The 24,817-nt window shown below is 39.6% G+C and overlaps 1 protein-coding gene across 50 annotated transcripts; it reads left to right on the top strand.

The window, feature by feature from the left end:
• Window positions 1–325: 325 nt before the first annotated feature.
• Window positions 326–24,001, top strand: ZFP30 (ZFP30 zinc finger protein). Of its 50 annotated transcripts, none has more exons than XR_013410589.1 (7): window positions 326–372; window positions 1,001–1,072; window positions 7,940–8,026; window positions 11,115–11,241; window positions 12,477–12,572; window positions 20,192–22,837; window positions 23,576–24,001. XR_013410589.1 is itself a non-coding variant. In XM_077982569.1 (6 exons), the coding sequence occupies exons 3-6, from the start codon at window positions 8,018–8,020 to the stop codon at window positions 21,514–21,516; spliced, it is 1,557 nt and encodes a 518-aa protein (XP_077838695.1). In that variant the 5' UTR covers window positions 326–372; window positions 1,001–1,072; window positions 7,940–8,017; the 3' UTR covers window positions 21,517–24,001. The 50 variants fall into 50 exon arrangements, 15 of the variants coding, with proteins under 15 accessions (XP_077838695.1, XP_077838688.1, XP_077838693.1 ...); XR_013410569.1 differs by having other exon boundaries at window positions 1,001–1,074; window positions 12,474–12,572; XR_013410567.1 differs by having other exon boundaries at window positions 1,001–1,074; window positions 12,474–12,572; window positions 20,192–22,853; window positions 23,552–24,001.
• The last annotated feature ends 816 nt before the right edge of the window (window positions 24,002–24,817 follow it).

Below are 24,817 nucleotides of genomic sequence, written 5' to 3'. Positions count from 1 at the left end.
GGGGCTCGCAGCTTCCGCCTGGCGCCGAGCTGAGAACCAAATGAAAAATAAAAAGCCGAAATATTGGTTTTTTAAGTTTTGGACCGCAGTGTCCACAGGGGAGCAGGCCCGGATTATCTTTAATGGCACTGGTCAGTCACGGGGCCCCCATTAGAGGTAGAGGCCTGAGGCAAGGGACACTACCGTCCCTCTGGGTGCACCTCCCCCGCCGCACTATCCCTGCCGAGACCCTGCCCCACGCGCCCCTCCCACTCCGGAGCAGCCGCGGGACTTGCCTCCGCCCCCCGCGCGCTTGCGCATTCGCGACCGAGACAGGCGCTCTCCCGTATTCTGGCGCCGCTGACTCCACGGCTGGACGATCCTCGGAGTCCGGTGAGGCTGGGGCTGGGAGCCGGGCGCCGCTGTGGCCGCTACTTTTCTGAGGGAAAAGAGCGCGGGGTGGGTTATTTTGCAGGCAGGACCGGAGGTGGAGAAAAGGTTCCTATGGAGCCTCAGGCCGCTGTGCGTTTTTTCCCGGGACTGAGCTTCTGCAGCCCTGAGGCCTGGAGGCCCGGACGGCAGTAATTGTGCCGGGCCCGGTTCGTGGGTGCGGCCTATGGTGCAATTGGAGACCCAGGCTCCGCGCATCTCCTTCCGCTCTTCAGTCGCTTAGGCTCGGCCGTAGCGAAAAGGTCCAAGAGGGAAGTCACAGGTGAACGCCCCAAGATGAAGGTCCCCTGCAAAACGCTGGGACCTAGATTTGGGGCGGGTGTCTGGGGTCTGGGAGGACACCTGGACAGTTCCGAAAAGACACAGTGGGTGGTCCCGGGGCGTGGGCAACTGGGTATGGAACTACAGCGTACCCGGAACTTCGAACCCAGACGCGGGTGATTGCGGATCCTCTGCCCTGTCGTTTCCATTTGTGCATGCAGGTGGCGGTTCGCTGGGGCCAGGGAAGCGTGGAGGGGGGGTTCCAATCAAGAAAAGGCTGGGGTGTCCTGAACCGTGCCTGCTTCCCCAGCCCTGCCGGTTTCCAGAGGAGGCGCCTGAGAAGGAGAAACGAATCGCTGCTGCTCTTCTAAAAGCCGGTTCCGTGTGAGTTCGTGCTGCTGCTTTGTTTCTGTGAAATGCATTCGACTTCCTTCCGTTTAAAATCCTGCTTGAGAATGATCTATTTATTCATTGATTTGGGCCTTAGGATTTCCCTACCTCGTTAACGACAGGGGACCTAATTAATAGATTTCCCTTTTTTAGTGCCTACTTCATGCTGTTCTATAGTTAGTTACGTGGTTACTTAACTGTATGTTCAGTTACTCTGTGAGCGCCGTTTTTCTAAGGATTTTGATGATATGGAAATACCCTTGCTTGAGATTAATGTTCATACTTTGTTTTTGTTAAGGAGTTTTCTAGGGTTTAGATATGTTTTAATGATTCCGGGATAGAAAGATGATGTCTTTTTTTCCAGGAAATTCCTGAGTAGAAGTTTTTGGTACCAGCCAGATGTGATTTGAGGTTTGGCAGCATGAGTTTATTTTGGGTATATCTTTGGATCGACTGACAGAGGTGTAGTGTAGTGTAGTGATTAAGTATTTCGAGCCTAGATTAAGTGGATTTGAATCCTGACTGCCACTTAAAGCTAAACGAGTTTAAGCAATCTGTGCTTCAGTTTCCTCATAATTGTAATAGTGTATACTCACGGTGTTGTTTTGAAGATGACATGAATTAATATTTGTGAAGCTCTTAGGAGAGTGCCTGGCACATAGTGAGTCCTTAATTCATCGTAGCCACTGGTATTAAAATGATGATGCTCAGTCATTCCCTGTCAGCTTTGTTTATTCCCAAGAGCAATGCAAATGTGAAGGTAATTATGATGGATGCTTGCAAGCAGGAAAATGAGCCAGACCCTCCAGTGGACCAGAACAGGGATTGGTAACATAAGTCTTTGGACTCTGTTTATGAGCTTTCAGGGCAACAAAGATATTTTAAGACTATATCCAGAATTGTTGTATGTATTTGTAAATGGTTAATTTTTGCAGGGGAGCGAGGAAGCCTGTCATTGCATGGTATTATCGGAGTTATATAAGCTTCAACGACATTGATAATCGCTGTCTAGAAATGACATAACTGGGAGTGACTTTTGGGATATTCTTTTATAAAATTAATATCTAGCAATATGGAAATAGTTAAATCACACTCCATGTGATGGAATGTTATGCAATAATAAGAATTGTGTTTATATTTAGTCATAAGAGAAAAGTATAATGTAATATTGAGAAGTATTGATGTAAATAAGAATCGCCAAGAAATTGTTGTTACATATGAATGTTGAACACAACAATAAAGATTTTTAAGTTAATTTGCAACAATGTAAATATTAAAATCGCTAGGTATTTAATGATAGTTATTTATTGGAGCTGAGGAGGGGTAAATGCAAGTTATTAAGTAGCTGCTGTGAAATGAGCATTTGTTCTTGTCTGCCATTCTTACTGGCTCTTAATCACTTTGGAAATGACATGAACCAGGATTGTAATCCTTCACAGAACTATTTCAGGGTCTTGATGAGATACAATACTCAGGAACTGGTAGAAATTATTTTTTCAGTCACACTGATTTCCTTGTTGTCACCATTTGTGCAGGGCCTGTTTAATCACAATTTTCTTTTCCTTTCTTTTCTTTTTTTTTTTCTGAGACAGAGTTTTCGCTTTTGTTGCCCAGGTTGGAGTGCAATGCTGAAATCTCAGTTCACTGTGACCTCGCTGGGGTTCAAGCGATTCTCCTGCCTCAGACTCCCAAGTAGCTGGGATTACAGGTGCCCACCACCATGACCGGCTAATTTTTTGTATTTAGTAGAGACGAGGTTTCACCATGTTGGTCAGGCTGGTCTTGAACTCCTGACCTCAAGTGATCTACCCACCTCAGCTTCCCAAAGTGCTGGGATTGCAGGCATGAGCCACTGCACCTGGCTCCCAATTTTCTTAATGACTTTAAGGTAGCCTATCTTCCCAGTCATTTAAAATTTTTTGGAATAGCTTTTTAAAATATTTCTGATGATAGAATTAATACAAGCTTGTGAAGTATTAGTAACTATGGAACCTATAAAGAAAATTAAAATGATCAATGGTCCCAATGTCCAGAAATAATCATTATTAATGTTTTAGAGCATATTTTCCCAAAATATTTCTACAAGCCTGTGTGGTTTTATTTCTTTATTTCTTTTTTTTTTTTTTTTGAGGTGGAGTTTCGCTCTTATTGCCCAGGCTGGAGTGCAATGGCGCGATCTTGGCCCACTGCAACCTCCGCCTCCCGGGTTCAAGCTATTCTCCTGCCTCAGCCTTCCAAATAGCTGGGATTACGGGCACCTACCACCATGTCCGGCTAATTTTTGTATTTTTAGTAGAGACAGGGTTTCACTATGTTGACCAAGCTGGTCTCAAACTCCTGACCTCAGACAATTCACCCGCCTCAGCTTCACAAAGTGCTGGATTACAGATGTGAGCCACCATACCCAGCTGGTGGTTTTATCTCTGAAGAATAGGCTAAGACTCATAGAAAATTTGAAAGAAACTAAGACCTCTTTTAAACTAAGTTTAAACTAGGTTTAAAAGAGGAATTCACTGCTGTTGTGGATTATAACTCCATGGATGTATGGAGAAAAGTGACATCCCAATGATCCACTTCTGGTTTGACAAACCTTCCAAATATTTAGTTCTTTAGATTATGGAAATTTCAGTTAAGTTGAGATTTAAATCTGATTTTAAAATTAATTTTAAAGTCTCAGAATTGAAATTTTAGGAGTTTTTTTCATCTGTTCAAGTCTGTTTCCCTTTAATGGTCTAAAAAATCTAATCATATATCGTGTTGTAATCTGTTTTTTTTTCTTTCAGTGTATCTTGAATATTTTCCTTTCCTTAACTGTTTTCTAAAATTTGGCATTTAGTGATTACCTTAGTATTCCATTTTATGGATGTTTTGTAAATTATTTAAGAAATCACTTATTGGGCAGGACTATTCAAAACTGCCCAAGCAATTCCTTCAGGAGGGTTTCTGGCTCCTATAACTTGATCAACTTTTCACCTCAGAGTCATGCGAATTTCAGCGATAGGCACATTTAGGAATTGACTTTTGCCAGGTGGGATACAGGTATTTGAAGTATTTGACTGTATTTCTGAAGGATTGATTTTCATTCTCAGAATATAAAATAGACAACTGTGCTATTTTATTTTTTATTTTTTATGTTGAGATGGAGTCTTGCTCTGTCACCCAGGCTGGATGGAGTGCAGTGGTGCGATCTTGGCTCACTGCAACCTCCCCCTTCTGGGTTCAAGCGATTCTCCTGCCTCAGCCTCCCCAGTAGCTGGGACTACAGGCATGTGCTACCATGCTCGGCTAATTTTTTGTATTTTTAGTGGAGACGGGGTTTCACTATTTTAGCCAGGATGATCTTGATCTCCTGACCTCATGATCCACCCGCCTTGGCCTCCCAAAGTGCTGGGATTACAGGCACGAGCCACCGTGCCCGGCCAGCTGTGCTATTTTATACCAGGAGCTTCATCCCTCAATTACATGATTCGGGGAAATGAATTAATGACAATTTCTTTGAAAACTAAACTTACAAAAAACAAGATCATTTTAATCTCAGAAAAAAAAGTCTTATGCAAAGAAGGCAGAATAACCTGAGTGTACTACATAGTTCAGTTGGTAACAATGTTTAGTCGCAATAATATAAACTGAATTTAAAAACGGATTTACTCTGAAATAGAATAAAATCATATTGAGGCTGGGTGCAGTGGCTCACACCTATAATCCCAACACTTTGGGAGGCCGAGGCTGGTGGATCACCTGAGCCCAGGAGTTCGACACCAGCCTGGCCAACATGGTGAAACCCCATCTCTACAAAAAACACAAAAATTAGCTGAGCGTGGTGGTGTGCACCTGTAATCCCAGCTACTTGGGAGGGTGGGACAGGCGGAGAATCACTTGAATCCAGGAGGCAGAGGTTGCAGTGAGCTGAGATTCTACAGCCTGGGTGACAGAGTGAAACTCTGTCTCAAAAAAAAAAAAAAAATCATATTGAAAGGACAAAGGGACTGTAACTGTGCATATGTGGGTGGGAGATGAGTAGGTAAGATAGCTAAAACTGTGCCTGCCATAGTAGTAAGGGAATATATAATGATTACAACTAAAAATTCAGAAGTAAAAATATTAGCATGGTTTTTAAATGTATGGAGTTTAAATACCAAAAGGAACAGTTAATAGAGGTAAAAATTGTTGCCTCTAGATTTGGAAGATAGGGGCATAGTAGCAGGGATGGAACTGTTGGAGCTTTTTGTGATATTCCTTGCATAGCTGTTTTGAATTATTGTTCAGGTATAAGCAATACAAATTTTTAATTAAAAAATTCAGGCCAGGTGCAGTGGCTCAAGCCTGTAATCCTAGCACTTTGAGAGGTGGAGGCAGGTGGATCACTTGAGTCCAGGAGTTTGAGAACAGGCTAGGCAACATAGACTGGCAAAAAATACAAAAATTAGCCAGGGTGGTGGCATGTGCCTTTAGTCCCAGCTACTCCAGAGGCTGAGGTAGGAGGATCGCTTGAGCCCTGGAAGTGGAGGCTGCAGTGAGCTGAGATCCGAGATTGCACTTTAGCCTGGGTGACAGAGCAAAATCCTGCCTTAAAAAAATTGTAAAGACTCCAGGGAAGAATAAATAATTATCACCTAGGACTCAAGTAGAGGTAACAATAAAATTTTATTACAATTCACAGATCTTTTTATACACATGCATATACATATATACACATGCATATACATATATACACATGCATATACATATATGCATATATACACATGCATATACATATATGCATATATGCATGTATACGTAGTTTACCTGCCAAAAGACAGTTACATTACAATCATATTTTCTAACCTGTCTTCTTCCCCCAACAATATGTAGTGGCTGTCTTCCCATGACATCAAATATGAATTTTATCTTCATTTTTAATGGGTGTTTATTTTTCTTTTCTTTCTTTTTTTTTTAAAAAAACAAAACAAAACAAAACAAAACAGGGTATTGCTCTGCTGCCCAGGCTGGAGTTCAGTGGCATGAACAGGGTTCATTGCCGCCTCAACCTCCTGGGCTCAGGCAATCCTCTCACCTTAGCCTCCCAGGGAGCTGGGACCACAGGTTTGCACCACCATGCCTGGCTAATTTTTTGTAGAGATGGAGTTTTGCCATGTTGGCCAGGCTGGTCTTGAACTCCTGGACTTACTAAGCGGTTACCTGCCTTGACCTCCCAGAGTGCTGGGATTACAGGCATGAGCCACTGCACTCGGCTGTTTAATTTTCCATTGTGTGAATGCGTGGTAATTTATTTAACATTGCTGAAGGATATTTAGGTTCTTTCCAGCTTTTTTGGTCCCATTTTAAACACTTTCTATCCACAAATTATTTCATTCTTTCTACATCATATCATTGAGTATCCATTTCCCCAACAGCTTAGTAATTATGAGGTGTCATAACTTTTTCAAATCTGCCAATACAGTTCCTTCAATATGCTCTCTAGTTACTAGTATATTTTAACTGATAAGCTGATAGGTTCTTTCTTTTTCCTTTTCCTATTTTGTTCAAGGTCTTACTCTGTCACCCAGACTGGAGTGCGGTGGAAAGATCATAGCTCACTGCAGCCCTGAACTCCTGGGCTCAAGCAGTTCTCTTGCCTCAGCCTCCCAAGTAGCTAGGGATACAGGCAGGTGCCAACACACCCAGCTAATTAAAAAATTTTTTTTTTTTTGTCAGAGACAGACTCTTACTATGTTGTCCAGGCTGGTTTTCAATTCCTGGCATCAAACAATCCTCCCATCTGGGCCTCCCAAAGTGCTGGGACTACATGCATGAGCCACTGCACCCAGCCTGTTTCTACCTTCTAGAACATTATCCATGCTCAGGTTTCATAAATTTACTTCTTTAAGTCTGAGTACCAAGAAAGATTGCTTGGTAATTGAGATCGTGCAGGCAATATTGATCCTGAATAGGAAAATAAGGAGCAGAGAGCTCTGAGTTAAGCCTTGGGGAAGGGATCCCAATGTGCACCTGTGGTTTTGCCATAATCAAGGCTGCTATATAGCCTTTCTACAGGTGTTTTATACCTGTGGTTCTCAAAGTGTGGCATCTGGACCCGCAGCAGCAGCATCACCTGGAAACTTTTTAGAAATGCAAATTCTCAAGTCCAATCCCAAACCTACTGAATGCCAAACTCTAGCAGTGAGACCTAGCAAGTTGTGTTTTAACAAGCCCTCTGGGTGATTCTGATGCATACTCAAGTTTGACTACCAAACTTTGCTGCCCATTAGAAACACCCATGGGAGGAAGAGGTAATTTAAAAAAATCCTAAATCCCACGTCACACTAATTAAATCAGTGTGTTTAAAGGTGGGAGCCAGGCAACAGTATAGTTTAAAGGTATCCAGGTGATTCCAATTTGAGCAAAGTTTGGGCAGTTCTTGTCTATGCTATGTTCTGTCTTCGTGTTTGGGGAGGCCAGCCAGATTCCTAAGGCCAAGAAGGAGAGTTTTGGTTTAGATGGGGTAACCCCTTTTCATCTGGGAAGGTGGGGATGGAGGGAGGAGGATCTGTTCAGGACAGGTCTGCGCAACCCATTCTGTGGTCCAAACCAGCCTGCCCTGGGGTCGGAGCTGAGGACCAACTGGCAGCCCTCCTGCTGAAGTGTCTAGACATACGCTTTGATGCTGCAGTCTCTGCTCTGCAATTCCTTGTGCAGCTGAGCTGATTTCGCTGTGGTTTTGGGGAGGACATCTTTGTCTGAACTACCTCTTACTTATCAAAACTTGTCTGTATGTTGGGGGTGGGAGTTGCATATAGGAATGGAGTAATAGTATCGGTTTTTTAAATTTGGAAACTCTGAGGCAATTCTGTTCTCATGATTTTACGCATTCTTTCTCCAGCTCTGGCATCTGTGGACCCTGCTTCTGAAGTAAATGAACCTTGAGGAACATTGACCCGGTTCTTTCAATTCTAAAATCATGGCTCGTGTAAGTTGGAATTTCTCTCTACTTGGAATTCTGTCATTTTTTTCAGGTTATGTGAACATTCTCATTTGTTACTCGGCAACTTTCTAACAGAGCCCCATTCAACAGCTGCTCCCCAGTCTTCCCCATTCCAGCAAGGGGTGGAGCCAGCCAGATTCCTAAGTGCCCCCATCTTCTCCATGCATATCTTTAGTAGTCCGTTCTCACACTGCTGATAAAGACATTCCTGAGACTGGGTAATTTATAAAGAAAAAGAGGTTTAATGGACTCAGTTCCACATAGCTGGGGAGGCCTCACAGTCATGGCGGAAGGCGAAAGGCGTGTCTTACATGGTGACAGGCAAAGAGTGAATGAATGCCAAGAGAAAAGGGAAACCCCTTATAAAATCATTAGATCCTGTGAGACTTACTGCCACAAAAACAGTATAGGGACAGTGGCCTCCGTGATTCAATTATCTCACACTGGGTCTCTCCCACAACACATGGGAATTATGGGAGCTACAATTCAAGATGAGATTTGGGTGGGGACACAGCCAAATTGTATCAGTATCCATGTGTGCATTGACCAAATCATTCAGCATCTCCTGTGTGCTCCTTATCTGTCTAGAGCAGAGATGGGCAGAAATGAAGTTCCTAGAAATGGGCATTGTATCTGAAATTCTCAGGATTAAAATAGCACTGTCTAAAATAATTGTAATTCAAGCTACATATGGAATTTAAAATTAGTAGTCAAATTTTGAAAGTATAGAATGGTATGCAAGGCCACGTATTTTAGTAAACATTTTAAATACTTTAGTAGTCACATTAAAAAAAAGGAAAAAGAAACACATGCAATTGATTTTAATGTCTTTTATTTAACCCAATATGGCCAAAATATTATTTCAAAGTGTATTCAATATAAAAGTCATGGTCAGGCCCTGACAGTGGTGGTTCATGTCTGTAATCTCAGCACTTTGGAATTGGAAGGCTGAGGCAGGAGGACTGCTTGAGCCCAGGAGTTTGAGATAAGCCTGAGCAACTTAATGAGATCCTATCTCTAAAAAACAACCACCACCACCAAAAAAAAATTAGCCAGACGTGGTAGCATATGCCTATGGTCTTAGCAATTTGGGAAGCTGAGGTAGGAGAATTGCTCGAACCCAGGAGTTCGAGGCTGCAGTGAGCTGTAATCAATAAATGGGCTGTGATTGTGCCACGCCATTCCAACCTAGGTGACAGAGTGAGACCCTGCCTCAAAACCAAGATAAAATAAAAAATACATACAAATCATCAATATGTTTTACCTTTTTATTTTCCTTCTAAAGTCTTCACTATCTGGTATCTGGTATATATTTGACATTTACAGCACATGTGGATTTGGACTAGTCCCATTCAAGTGCTCAATATCCACATATTGCTAAACTAGAGTGTTGGACATTGCAGTAACTTTAGAGATTTTTTGTAATGTAAATTCTAAATATAATTTAATATATTTAAAAGTATAGCTATATATAAATATAATCTCTATTAAGTGTAACATATCCATCAGATGGCGTACAGCAGTCCATCCTTACCCAAGGAGGATACATTCCAAGACCCCCAGTGGATGCCGAAAACCTCAGATAGTATGGAACCCTATATATATGATGTTGTTTTGATCTGATAATCAGGTAGTATATACAATGTTGATATGCTGGACAAAGCATATCACATCCGAGGTGGGCAGAGTGGTTAGTGTGAGATTTCATCATGTTACTGAGAATGGCATGGAGTTGAAAACTTAAAAATTGTTTATTTCTGGAATTTTTCCATCTAATATTTTTGGACCGTGGTTGACTGTGGGTAACTGAAATTGAGGAAGGCAAAACCACGAGTAAGGGGGAACTACTGTATCATGTAGTAAACTATAAATATTAAATAAAGCATCTGTTATGATAAAAATGCTAATGATACATTATAATAAAGTTATATCTGGAAGAAATTTTTAAGTTTTATGCAAAATATACTTTTTAAAAATAGAGATTTTACAGTTCATTTTTTGGGGAGAATCCCATCAATAATTATTATTGTTTTAATCTTTAAAGGAAAAGAAGATAGAGTAAATCCCACTTATTGAGAATGTTTTAGGTCCTTTGCAAGTACTGTTCCTATGAACCTATTTCAGTTAATTGAGAAATTCTGATAATTACCTGAATATGTCTGGAAATAAATAAAATTATCTTCTATTCCATAGTACATAGGAAGTTTTGACCATAGCAGTGGTGGGCAAACTAGATACACTGCAGATTTGGCCCACAAGCTGCAGCTTGTTTCGGAACAGCCTGCCAGCTAATTAAATTTTGAAATAATTGTTACAAAAAAAAAAAAGAAGAATGTGGAACAGAGACCATATGTGGTATACAGAGCCTAAAATATTGGCCCTTTACAGAAAATGTTGCCAAACCCTGGTCTTTTGTTTATAGAAATCTTCAAGAACATATATTCTGCTTCAGTCACACTCACATCTTTATTGCCACCTTCCCACATCACAGGCTTCCAGCACCAGTCTATTCATTTGATGTATGAAGTGAACATATATCATCAAAACCCATCAAACCTTTCCTCCACTTTTTTTTTTTTTTTTTTTTTTTTGTGGAGACGGAGTCTTGCTCTGTTGCTCTGTCACCCAGGCTGAAGTACAGTGGCATGATCTTGGCTCACTGCAAGCTCCATCTCCCAGGTTCACTCCATTCTCCTGCCTCAGCCTCCCGAGTAGCTGGGACTACAGGTGCCCACCACCATGCCTGGCTAATTTTTTGTATTTTTAGTAGAGACGGGGTTTCACCGTGTTAGCCAGGGTGGTCTCGATCTACTGACTTCATGATCCGCCCGCTTCGGCCTCCCAGAGTGCTGGGATTACAGGTGTGAGCCACCGCGCCCAGCCTTTTTTTTAAGAGACAAAGTCTTGGTATGTTGTCTAGGCTGGTCTTGAACTCCTGGCCTCAAGCAATCCTCCTGCTTCAGGCTCCCAAAGCTGGAATTACAGGCGTTGAGCCACTACATCCAGATACCTTCTTCCATCTTCAAAATGTTTTCATTTATCTTACAAATAATACGTGCGTTTATCATTTCAGGATTTGGTGATGTTCAGAGATGTGGCTGTAGACTTTTCTCAGGAAGAGTGGGAATGCCTGAACTCATATCAGAGGAATTTGTACAGAGATGTGATATTAGAGAACTATAGCAACTTGGTGTCACTGGGTAAGCATAGCATATCTGTGTCAAATAATTTAGAAATTCACAGGACTGAATTTCTGGGCTTTTTTTTTTTTTCTAAGACAGAGTCTCGCTTGGTTACCAGGCTGGAGTGCAGTGGCGCAATCTTGGCTCACTGCAACCTCTATCTCCTGGGTTCCAGCAATTCTCCTGCCTCAGCCTCCCAAGTAGCTGGGACTACAGGCGCGTGCCACCACGCCAAGCTAATTTTTGTATTTTAAGTAGAGACAGGGTTTCACCATGTTGGCTAGGATGGTCTTGATCTCTTGACCTCGTGATCTGCCCGCCTGGGCCTCCCAAAGTGCTGGGATTACAGGCGTGAGCCGCCGCGTCTGGACTGTCTAAAAACTAGCTGTCTGCTTTGTGGTTTGACAATAGCTACCACTATTAAGCACCTTCATCTTTTCCTATTCATTGACCTTTACATTTTTCTTTGACTTTTCTGTTATTACTGGTCTTTAATGACAGCTGGATATAAATTCTTAGACACTCATGGCAAAACCATTGTTAAAGAAATTGGTTTTTATACTGCTATGGATAGTCCATGTTATTTGTAACTCATTTACAGTGAAAATAGGAAGACAGAGGTGTCTGGCTCTACATAGCTATTAAAACAGCTTTTATAGTGTATGTGATGCTGGGTTGAATTGAGAGTTTGTTAAAACTCAAGTGGACAGTATTCAGTTTCCTACAACAGACATACTTTAACTACTTTCTGATTAAGTTTAAAATACATGAATTTGAATTTAATATTGTATGCATATCCTGGCAAGAAACTTATTTTTCTATTAACAAATTAATATCAAAAAATAGCAAATGTAGTACCTCATGAACATATATAATGGTTAACATGTACCAGGTACTCATCTAAACACTTACATTAAATCAAATCTCACAGCAATGCTATGTATACACATTACTGTTATCTGCTTTTCACATCTGAGAAAACTGAGGTGCAGAGAGATTGAATTAGTTGCTCTATTGACATGGGAAAGAGAGGCAGGATTTGAAACCATTGATTTCAACTATTCTTTTCTCTCGAGACAGAGCCTGTGTAAGTTTAAATTAAGTATAAGACCAGGTCCCTACTTCTCTGTTCTTGTTTTTCCTTGTGATCCTAAAGTAACTGTGCTATGAATGTTTTTCAATCTTGATAGTCATCTTTGTTTTGAAGTCTTAAATAAATTCTTTATTATATTCTATTATTTATTTTTAAGCAGGATGTTCCATTTCTAAGCCAGATGTGATCACCCTATTGGAACAAGGGAAAGAGCCCTGGATGGTTATGAGGGATGAGAAAAGAAGATGGACTCTAGGTAAGTGCTGATCAGGCAGAGGTCAGCCATTATGGCATGGCCAGACCTGCTGGTTGAGGAGGAGACACACCCCTTAGATGTCAATTGTGAAGAAGAGACCTGAATCTTGGGAAGAATATTTAGATATTCTCAGCATGAGCCACCAAAGAAATTTCATCCATACTTCCACTTATCACTTGTTTCTTTTCTGTCTTGTTTCCCTCCCTTTTCTTATAGGGGAAAGCTTTCTTCCCTCGTGATTCCATTTTACCTGTATTTTGGATCTAATCCCTTTCTAGCTCATCTTTTGTGTTTTGACTTTTATGTATACATTTTTTCATTGCCCTCTGTTCATGGAGTTTAAATTGTAGTGGGGAGTCAGGCAGTAAACAAGTAAATCAGTAAATGGATTACTAAAATATCCTGAAGTAATTAGGTATTATGAAGAAAAGTGAGTAAGGTAAGGATATGGAGAATCATAATGAGTGAATGGAGTAATTTTAGATGGGGTGGTCAGGGAAGAAGAGCCAATTTGAAGAGGCTTCAGTTGTCCAAAGATGGGACTATTTGAATGTCATTACTATAATGACTACAATGTATTGCAATGCATAAAATACACTTAATTTTATAAATTCTTAATGATGCTAACAGCAAATTATTCATCATTGGAAGTTACTAGGCAACTAACATTTAAAAAGCATAAATTTAAAGGAAAAGAAGTATTTATCCTGCCTTATAACAATTGAACGAATAGGTAGTAGGTGGAGGTATGTTTCTCTTAATGAAAGTATTCAGTGAATAAATGAAGAGGAAATGATAGAATATTACCATTTTGGAGCCCATAAGAACTACTGGATTTAGATATTGAACATCAGTGCTGATAGCATCAAAGAGATAGAGACAATCAGACGTTGTTTCTCCTGATGAAAGAGCACAGTATCACCTATGAGGTAACTTTGCCAACAAAGGTCCTAAGTCTTGTCAGGCATCTAAAGCCAATTCCCAACTTATGGGAAGAAGATAGAGGACTATGTTCTACACCTTGGGAATGTAGTGAGCAAAATTCAGAATATGGGAAACTACAGGACCAAAAACAGGTTCTTCAACAAATAAATTACAAGGGAAATCAAAAAATGATAGGAAAATCTATACATTAAAAGAGATGTAAAAGACATGTAACAATTGTATTCTGTGAACTTTGGATGAGTTATTCTTTTTAGGTTGTTTAAAATTTTATCAGCCAGGGCTGGGCGTGGTGGCTCAAGCCTGTAATCCCAGCACTTTGGGAGGCCGAGATGGGTGGATCACGAGGTCAGGAGATCGCGACTATCCTGGCTAACATGGTGAAACCCCGTCTCTACTAAAAAAATACGAAAAACTAGCCGGGCGAGGTGGCGGGCACCTGTAGTCCCAGCTACTTGGGAGGCTGAGGCAGGAGAATGGCGTAAACCCGGGAGGCAGAGCGTGCAGTGAGCCGAGATCGTGCCACTGCACTCCAGCCTGGGCAACAGAGCGAGACTCTGTATCAAAAAAAAAAAAAAAAAAAAAAAAATTTTGTCAGCCAAATGGAAGTGTGGGCACTGATGTTTGATGATATTTAATAACTCGTTTTTAAGGTTTAGATAATGGTATTGTGGTTTTGTATAAAAGTGCTTTTTGAGATGCATATTTTGTACACATGAAACAATGTAATATCCAAGATTTGCTTCAAATAATAGGAAGGAAGTAGATTGGGGGGTTCATAGGCCAAGATTGGGCATGGGGTTAATGGTTGGTGCTGGATACATGGAGATTATTATGCTGTTCTGTCTACTTTTTGATATGTTAGAAATGCTCTCTTATAAAGGTTTTTCGTTTGTTTGTTTGCTTTAGAGTTATTTATTGAGAGACAAAAAGAAAATGGTGGTGAGGCAATGGTGAAAATAAGGTTAAACTATTCTTTGGATGAATTTTGTCATAAAGAGAAGCAGACACACAGAGTACAGGGAATATATTTTATGATGTGAAATTATTATGTGAAATATTTAACATGTTTATAGGCTATGAGAATGATTTCGAAGAGAGGAATAATGATGAAGTAGAGAGAGAGGGTAGTTTTGTAGGCAGTGACCTTCAGTAGATGGGAAGGAGTGGAACCGATTGATGAAGGAAAACCACATATATGGTAAGATTTCAGACATAGATTGATTGGAGAATGTGGTGAAGAGGAGAATACATATTTTTCAGTTGTTTCTGGTTCCTTGGTGAAATGGCAGTAAGATTATCATCTGAACCTGAGGCTTATTCAGTATTTCATTGGAATTCAGTATGGATTATGCAGTATTAGATCAGGATTATGCAGTATTAGATCAGTGTTAATTTTCAGAAGTACAATTTCATGGTGATAGGGTTTTAACATTTTCAGATCTCTGATGTTAATATAATTAGAACTGTCTTTGTCATAAATATTCTGTGTCCTGTATAATCTTGTATCAGCCAGAAAAAAAGGGATGGGGGAGACATTGTACCTCAGGAAACAGCATACTTCCGGGGATAATTATATGACAAGATAATTTGCTCCCTATTTTATTTTATTATTTTATTTTACTTTATTTAATTTTTTTTGAGATGGAAAACCATGTTGCCCAGACTAGTCTCAAACTCCTGGGTTCATGCAGTCTTTTTGCTTTGGCCTGCCAAAGTGCTGGTATTACAGTGAGCCACCATGCCCTGCCCCTCTTTTCTTTTTATTTAAAGCTGATGCCCGCAAATGGAAATACTTCTTTCATTTTGATCTAAGATGGACTAATATTTTTTCACATTAGCAGTGTTTACTAGAATAAACTCTTTGATTCAGTGGAATCCAAACTAGTATTTGGCTTATTAATTTTATTAATTAACATTAATTAATATATTGATATAAATTATATATTATATGATTAATAAATAATAATTAATATTAGCATTAAAATATTTTACATACATGTTTTAGGAGGTAGAACATTAAAATTGTCTCTCATAGTCCAATATTTTGATGTTTGGCCCAGCATTTTGTTTCAGTGTAGGTCTAGCCCATTCTGTCTTGATCAAAGTATATATGAAACATAGGCTATTCTTTCCAGTTTCAACTTCTTTGAAGTAGAGCAGGAATGTAAAGATACTTGTGAAGCAATCTGAGGGCAGAATCCTTGAATTTTTATGTTTTCTGTCTTTTATTATGTTTCTCACCCATGCCTACGTTGACAAAAATGCAATGTGCATGTATAGCCAATACTTCCAAAACATCCAACTTAGTTTTCATAGAAATAATTGTCTTTAAACATTAATAATTTTAGTTGCTTGCAGCAGTAAGAACTGGAATAGGCACATTTGGGAACGAACATGGCTGACTCTTTGGTGACATACAGCTCAGCTGTGTATATTATAGAATACCCTCCTAATTGAGAATGTTCAAAATGCCAAGATCTTGATCTGGCTTGTCACTTAAGTAGCCAAGATATTGATCTGGCTTGTCACTTAAGTAGGGAGCCATATATGACAATTTCAAGTTCACTTTATCAACATTGGCAATTTTTTTTTTTTTAATGAAAACCTTCAAATTTTACAGAACAAATTTTACAACCTGTTCTAATTTGGTTATTAGTGAATACAGACATTTTGTCCTAATTTGTTTATGCTTATATTTACTTTGTGCATTGTCTCCTCGCTTCCTGTATTCCATTACTGTTTCCATTGTTTATTGTTTCTTATGCCAATTTGTATGGGCTTAAATTTCTTGTTTTAAATTTTTCGAGATTGGGGTCTCATTACATTGGCCAGGCTGGTCTTGACCTCCTGGCCTCAAATAATCCTTCCACCTCAAGTGATCCCCCAACTGCAGCCTCCCCAAGTAGTTGGGGATTACAGGCACGAGCCATGGTGCCCAGTTTGTGTGGACTTTAATGCTGTGAACAGTAACACTTTCTCACTTTCTTATGAATGTTTTAGCCTTTAATTTGATTTTTGACTGGCTTTCCTTTTATAGATTACTGGTTTTATTTTTAATTTGCAGGTAAATCCTTTGAAATGAGCATCTTATTTCTTTAACCTTTGTATTACCTTCATAACTACTTATTTACTACCATTATTTAATTATGATGCTTTTATTAATATCACTTATATCTTATTTGTCTTATTGAGGCCATAAATGGACTTTATCCCCAAAATTCTAGACAATTGCCGTAGTTTTGTATTGCTTTTTTTGGGTGGGGAGACAGAGAAAGAGAGAGACAGAGTGAGAGAAACACAGATTATATAACAGTATTTTCTGTTCCATTCATTTACCTGTCTCTGGTCACATTTTACCCACAGTATTTAAATTATTGTTGCCCTTTAGTATCTTTTTAGTGTATACTTTTTTTTTTTTTTTTTTTTGAGACGGAGTCTTGCTCTGTAGCCCGGGCTGGAGTGCAGTGGCCGGATCTCAGCTCACTGCAAGCTCCGCCTCCTGGGTTTATGCCATTCTCCTGCCTCAGCCTCTGGAGTAGCTGGGACTACAGGCGCCCACCACCTCGCCCGGCTAGTTTTTTGTATTTTTAGTAGAGACGGGGTTTCACCGTGTTAGCCAGGATGGTCTCGATCTCCTGACCTCGTGATCCGCCCGTCTTGGCCTCCCAAAGTGCTGGGATTACAGGCCTGACCCACCGTGCCCGGCCCTAGTATATACTTTTTTAAAGTAAACTTATTGAAATATAAATACACACAAAAATATACAGATAATTAGTGAATTGGCACAGTGACCACACCCATCTAATCAGTACACAGATTCAGAAACAGAACTTTACTGGGATGCCAGAAGCCCTTCCTGACTTCTTTCAGTCATTCCTCCCCACCAAGGCTAACCACTGTCCTGACACCACTATAGATTATTAATTATCATTTTTAAACTTTATAAAAATGGAATTGTACAGTATATATTGTTCTATGTCTAGTTTTGTTTACTCACCATTATGTTTGTGAGATTAGCCCTTGCTAATCTTGCATGTAGTTGTAGATTGTTAATTCTCGTTGCTGTATGGTATTGTGATGTATTAATATGCCATCATTTATTAGCTGTTCTTCCATTGATGAATACTTGGATTCTTTCCACTTTGGGTAGATTGCAAATAATGTTGCTTTAACCCTAACTCTAATCCTAACCCTAAAGCAACAATATTTAAAATACCTTTTCCTTTTTAAAGAGTATTGAATTCCTGTTGCAAAGATTTTGAGAACGTGCACATTTGCAAAAAACATCTCTTTGCTCAGAATTTTACTAGCCTTTTACCATAGCATAAACCTGTTGTTACACCTGGAAAATCACTGAAATATTCTCTAGGAAGTACCCAGGTGGCATTATGGGGACTTCTGGTAAGATATGGGGAACCTGTAACATAGATGTGCACATTATGTAAACTCAAGTGAAGATAAATATTTAGAGCCTCTCATTACCTTGGTCGTGAATGGGGGCAAAGCTCACCTATGACTATGCAAAGTAGGAGTTGAACTGCAGTGGAGATACCTGCAAGTGTACATGAAGAGGCAAATTGGAAGATGATCAAGTGTAAAGAAATCACTATTTTCCATTTATATACTTACTGAGATAGCTTAGATGTGCTTGTTTCCCATCTCTGTAGGAAGCGATAAAAAGAATGTTTAATCAGTGTAGTAAGGTTTAAGATTGGAGGCAGGATATCATATGCCATAATTGCTGACTAATTATGAGAATTTAATTCATAGTTAACATGTACTGTGGATTTGTTATTCACTGGTGAGTGAAAAATTGTTTCTGCCCTTGGGGAAGTTAAGGTAAGAAAATAAAGATAATAATAAGTGGGGAAATTAATGAATAACAACACAATTGAGAAAAGTGTTAAGAAATAAGTAGCCAGGCATGGTGGCTCACACCTGTAATCCCAGCACTTTTGGGAAGCTGAGGCTGGCAGATCACTTGAGGACAGGAGTTTGAGATCAGCCTGGCCAAATTGTGAAACTCAGTCTCCACTAAAAATACAAAAATTAGCCAGGCGTGGTGGCGGGTGCTCGTAATCCCAGTTACTTGGGAGGCTGAGACACAAGAATTGCTTGAACCCTGGGGCAGAGATTGCACTGAACCGAGATCATGCCCCACTGCACTTCAGCTTGGGCGACACAGTGAGACTCTCTCAAAAAAAAAGAAAGAAGTAAGCTGGGCGCGGTGGCTGACGCTTATAATCCCGGCACTTTGGGAGGCTGAGGCAGGCGGATCACGATGTCAGGAGTTCAAGACCAGCCTGGCCAAGATGGTGAAACCCCATCTCTACTAAAATACAGTGGTGGCAGGCGCCTGTAATCCTACCTACTTGGGAGGCTGAGGCAGGAGAATCACTTGAACCTGGGAGGCGGAGGTTGCAGTGAGCCGAGATTGCGCCATTGCACTCCAGCCTGGGAAACAACAGCGAAACTCTGTCTTAAAAAAAAAAAAAAGAAAAAAGAGGCCGGGCACGGTGGCTCGTGCCTGTAATCCCAGCACTTTGGGAGGCCGAGGCGAGTGGATCACGAGGTCAGGAGATCGAGACCATCCTGGCTAACACAGTGAAACCCCGTCTATACTAAAATACAAAAAATTAGCCGGGCATGGTGGCAGGCACCTGTAGTCCCAGCTACTCGGGAGACTGAGGCAGGAGAATGGCGTGAACCCGGGAGGCGGAGATTGCAGTGAGCTGAGATCGCACCACTGCACTCCAGCCTGGGTGACAGAGCGAGACTCCGTCTCAAAAAAAAAAGAAAGAAGAAAAGAAGAAGTGACTGGTATAGAAAACAAAGGATATATATTACATGAAGTTAGCAGGGATCGTTTTTCTGATTTTTAAAATGAAATCTGATGTATGAAAGAAACCCAGCCATGCAAACCCAAGTCAGGATTCCTGGGAGATTTAATAGCCAGTGAAAAGCTCCAAGAAGTGGAAAGATTGGGCCGGATGCGGTGGCTCATGCCTGTTATCCCAACACTTTGGGAGACCGAGGCAGGCGGGTCACTTGAGGTCAGGAGTTCGAGACCAGCCTGGCCAGCATGGTGAAACCCCGTCTCTACTGAAAATACAAAAGTTAGCCAAGCGTGGTGGCGCACTCCTGTAATTCCGGCTATTAGGGAGGCTAAGGCAGGAGAACTGCTTGAACCCGGGAGTCAGAGGTTACAGTGAGCCGACATCATGCTGCTGCACTCCAACCGGAGCAACAGAGACTCTGTCTCAAAAATAAAAAAGAAAGATTGCGACACATTCTAGGAGCAGAAAGGAGGCAAGTGTGATAGGGACATGGACAACAAAAAGGGGTCAGTGGCTTGAGTTGATACCTTGTGGTTAACAGAGTCCATGTTACTCCTGATAAAGTATTTGCTCTTTATTCTAATTGAAAAGAGAAATTTAAAAAATTTAATTGCAGAGTCTCAAACTTTGATCTGCACCCAAATAATCTGGTCTTAACTCATCATTTTCATATTTCCTTTTAGCTTTTTTAAAGTTACCTGTTTTAGAGATTTTGAGCCCATTTACTTCAATTGGGCTTTCTTTTCTTTTTTGTGGGTGTCATTGATTTCTATCATAAAGTTTTTTGTTTATTTTGTGTAGAACAGGAAAATATGTTTTGGTCTTGTTTTCTTTCAGATTTGGAATCCAGATATGACACTAAAAAGTTATTTCAAGAAAAGGATATTTATGAAATGAACTTATCTCAGTGGAAGGTAATGGAAAGAATTAAAAGCTGTGGACTTGAAGGACAAGAAAGTCCTCATGAAGTGTGTTTCACGCAAGTGACAAAAACCACTTCTGGAAAAACGCCTACCTACAGAAAACTCACATCTCTTCCTCTGTATCAGAAGAGTCATAACAGAGAGAAACCCTACGAATGTGGGGAATGTGGGAAGGCTTTTAGAGTACGACAACAACTTACTTTCCATCAAAGAATTCATACTGGTGAGAAACCCTATGAATGTAAAGAATGTGGAAAAGCCTTTAGACAGTGTGCCCACCTCAGTCGACATCAGAGAATTCATACTTCTGACAAACTCTATGAATGTAAAAAATGTGGAAAGATCTTCACATGTGGCTCAGACCTTCGAGTACATCAGAGAATTCATATTGGTGAGAAACCGTATGAATGTAAAGAATGTGGGAAAGGCTTTAGAGTTAGAGGACAACTTAATCTCCATCAAAGGATTCACACAGGTGAGAAGCCCTATGAATGTAAGGAATGTGGGAAGGCCTTTAGGCAGTATGCACACCTTACTCGACATCAGAGACTTAACATTGCTGAGAAGTGCTATGAGTGTAAGGAATGTGGTCAGGCCTTTCTGTGTAGTACAGGCCTCCGAATACATCACAAACTTCATACTGGAGAAAAACCCTATGAATGTAAGGAGTGTGGAAAGGCCTTTAGAGTGCGGCAACAACTTACTCTCCATCAGAGAATTCACACTGGTGAGAAGCCTTACGATTGTAAGGAATGTGGGAAGACTTTTAGTCGTGGCTATCATCTAACTCTCCATCAGAGAATACATACTGGTGAGAAGCCCTATGAATGTAAGGAATGTCAGAAGTTCTTTCGTCGTTACTCAGAACTTATTTCACATCAAGGTATTCACATTGGAGAGAAACCTTATGAATGTAAGGAATGTGGGAAGGCATTTAGACTGTTCTCACAGCTTACTCAACATCAGAGTATTCATTTTGGTGAGAAACCCTATAAGTGTAAGGAATGTGAGAAGACTTTTAGACTGCTTTCACAACTTACTCAACATCAAAGTATTCATACTGGTGAAAAGCCCTATGACTGTAAGGAATGTGGAAAGGCCTTTAGACTTCATTCATCACTAATTCAACATCAGAGAATTCATTCTGGTGAGAAACCTTACAAATGTAAGGAATGTAAAAAGGCATTTAGACAACATTCACATCTTACTTACCATCAGCGAATTCATAATGTAACTTAATAGTTATTAGAACTCTTCCGTTGTGAATTTTATGTTGCGCATAGGAAGTACATTCTAGAGGAAAGGTTTTTGAACGTGGGAATCCCTTTTGCTTCATGCTCACAACTAAGGAAGTTTTATTTAAAGGAAAGAATACGTTAATGAACATATGGAAGCCTTTCATCACCTTTGAAACCATGTTATAGGAAATTCATCCTAGAAAGGAACTTTATTAAAGTACTGAATGTGGAAAAGCTTTTGATCTTACCTATTATTATCTCCATATTCTTCCATCTGTGTAGTATACACAAGGAGGTTGCCAGGGAACCACCTCATTCTGAAAATGTGCAAATGAAAGGAAAGTCATTTAGTCTGCATTTCCTGTGTAAACTGTATTTCAAGGCAACCAGAAGTTAATGAGGTAAAGTTCTTCTTTATTAGAAAATTCCAGGCTAATGAATGCAGAAAGAATAATAGAAAATTGTATTAGAAAAACTATTGTGTAACACATAATGAAATAATGGATTTAGGCATGATTCTCTGTAGAGGTTGAGACTATTCAGTGAAAGGTTGTGAACTTTACAATGAATAGATGAGACTGACAACATCTGAACCCACTGATCATCTTAACTTCACAAAAAGCAAGACAGTAAAAATTATGTGCCTCCTAATGTGATACAGTAAGATAAACACATCTTGCCAAAAATACTGAACCTGAATTTAAGCCTCAAGAACTAACTCCCAGTTTATAGAAAATTCAAGGAATGGAAAAGTAAATTACATGACATGAAAAGGAGCAATTAAATATAAAATAAGGGTAATTCTACAAGAGGAATCACCTGGTTTCCCAACCAATAAAATGGCATTTTAAGAAATAAGGTGGAACCCTTAGGTATTGACAGACTTGAGACAACATCAGTCACATGCAATGAAAGAGTGGTTTTCACTTAGATCATGAGTTGAACAAACGTAAAAGAAGACATACTTATAATAATTGGGAGAATGGGAATATTGACAATATTAGATAATATTAAACTTTTTGTTATGTGTGATAATAGCATTGTGGTTATGTAAAAGTATTAGAGATAATTTCTGAAGTTTATACACAGGAGATGATATTCTGGAATGTCATTTTGTTCATGCAAAAGAAAAATGAGGATGAATAACAAGTTTGGCAAAATGATGGTAACCTAAGTCTTGGATACGTGGTTTTTATTTGTTTTTGCTATTCTCTCTACTTCTGGGTTTTTAAAATTTTCCATGATGTTCTTTTAAAGATCAAATTATCCATGAAATTATAACCAGTTTAAAATGAATTATTAAAAAAAATTTCTGGCTAGACGTGGTGGCTCATGCCTGTAATCCCAGCACTTTGGGAGGCCAAGGTGGGCAGATCATGAGGTCAGGAGTTTGAGACCAGCCTGACCATCCTGGCAAAAACCTCATCTCCACTAAAAATACAAAAATTAGCCGAGCATGGTGGCATGCACCTGTAATACCAGCTACTCGTGAGACTGAGACGGGAGAATCACTTGAACCCAGGAGGCAGAGGTTGCAGTGAGCCGAGATCATGCCATTGCACGCCAGCCTGGGCAACAAGAGCAAAACTCCATCTCAAAAAAAAAAAAAATTTGTACATATTAAAACTTGTGGATGTTGCCAAAGCTGTACACATTGGGATTGGAATATTAATTACACTATAATAACGATAAATGTATTCAGGAAGTTAAAATGTGGGTCCACATTTTATTTAGTTCACCTCTCTATCTCTGTATTATAGTACCCATGGTATGCACCTTTTTTTTTTTTTTTTTTTGAGACGGAGTCTCTCTCTATCGCCCAGACTGGCGTGCAGTGCTACAATCACAATCTCGGCTCACTGCAAGCTCTGTCTTCCGGGTTCAAGCCATCTCCTCCCCCAGCCTTCCGAGTAGCTGGGATTACAGGCGCCTGCCACCATGCCAGGCTGATTTTTGTATTTTTAGTAAACATGGGGTTTCACCATGTTGGCCAGGCTGGTCTCAACTCGTGACCTCAGGTGATCCACCTGCCTCAGCCTCCCAAAGTGCTGTGATTACAGGCGTGAGCCACGCGCCCGGCCAGTACTTCATATGTTTAAAGAATGAGTAAAAGAAAGCAATTACTACTGCTAAATGTGGGAAATAATGGACTAGACCTGTACTGTCTAATATATGGTAGTCACTAGCAACCTGTTGAGCACTTGAAATTGAGTTATTGAGCACTGAAATGTGGCTAGTCCAAATTCAAATGGTGGTAAATGTGAAACACAAGATTCTAAAGACTTAGTTGTTTCTAAAAAGTTAAGTATCTCAGTTTTTCATATTGAGTACATATTGAAATAATATTTTAGATATATTGGTTCAAATAAAATACATTAAAATGAATATTTTTTGTTTTTAAAAAATGTGTTACAGGAAAATTTTATATCTGTAGCTCACATATTTCTGTTGTCAGCACTGGTATAAATAATAAAAAGTAGACTTGGTTGTTTTTGTGTGTTTCTTTAAAGGATACCAATATAATCAAGACCTTGGCAGTCTTGATCACAGAATAGAAATATGAAAGATTACACAGCTACAGCTATATGAATCATAAAAGCGGCAGCTATGGATTTTTAAAGTTATAAGTTGCTATACTATAGATATGTAATGTGTATGTGTATAGTGTGTAGGTATATATATTTATACACACACTATACATGTATTTTAAAATATTGAAAATCCAGAATTATTTTATGGAAAAAATATACTAAAATTTACTTCACATGCTGAAGAAAGCCTGAGTAGACCAACAAACAAAGGAAAAATTAAGACAGTTAGAAGATAATGCTTTCTAAAAGAATACATTTAGAATCTGACTTTTTTTTTTAAATCCTACTCTCCCGAGCCAGAGTAGTCTCAGAGAGACTCCGAGAACCTAATTTTTTAGAAGTAAAATATTTGAAGAATTGGTAATTGCTAAATTTTTCCAACATACTATTCTACAAGACTAACCTAAAACTGATTATATGAACTAGATGAGGAGGGCTGGGGAAACCAAAATCTAGACATTTCCCGTATAAAGAGAAATCTAGTAATTCTAATTTCTATGGCAAATTATATCCAATGGTTTAAATATAGAATAGAAAATCATTTATGTGGAATATCTTGGACCAGATCCCTCTGGCTGTAATTATATATTTAGATTCTAGGCATTCTACCTTCAGAACATCGTAATGATAGTGAAAGAGGTATGATTCTGGCCCAGTATCATCCCAATTGATGCTGATTGTCTTTTCTTCTTTAGCTTTCTATGTATTAAG

This window comes from Macaca mulatta, chromosome 19, assembly GCF_049350105.2.
Source record: "Macaca mulatta isolate MMU2019108-1 chromosome 19, T2T-MMU8v2.0, whole genome shotgun sequence".
Taxonomy (NCBI): domain Eukaryota; kingdom Metazoa; phylum Chordata; class Mammalia; order Primates; family Cercopithecidae; genus Macaca; species Macaca mulatta.
Note: the sequence above shows the minus strand (reverse complement) of the source record. Positions and strands in the feature narration are given on the sequence as shown.

Excerpts from the sequence above, each read along its gene's own strand:
- ZFP30 (XM_077982562.1), top strand. Across the intron at positions 11,242-12,473 it reads TAGCAACTTGGTGTCACTGG|CAGGATGTTCCATTTCTAAG; the intron begins GTAAGCATAGCA and ends TTTATTTTTAAG. Across the intron at positions 12,573-20,191 it reads GAAAAGAAGATGGACTCTAG|ATTTGGAATCCAGATATGAC; the intron begins GTAAGTGCTGAT and ends GTTTTCTTTCAG.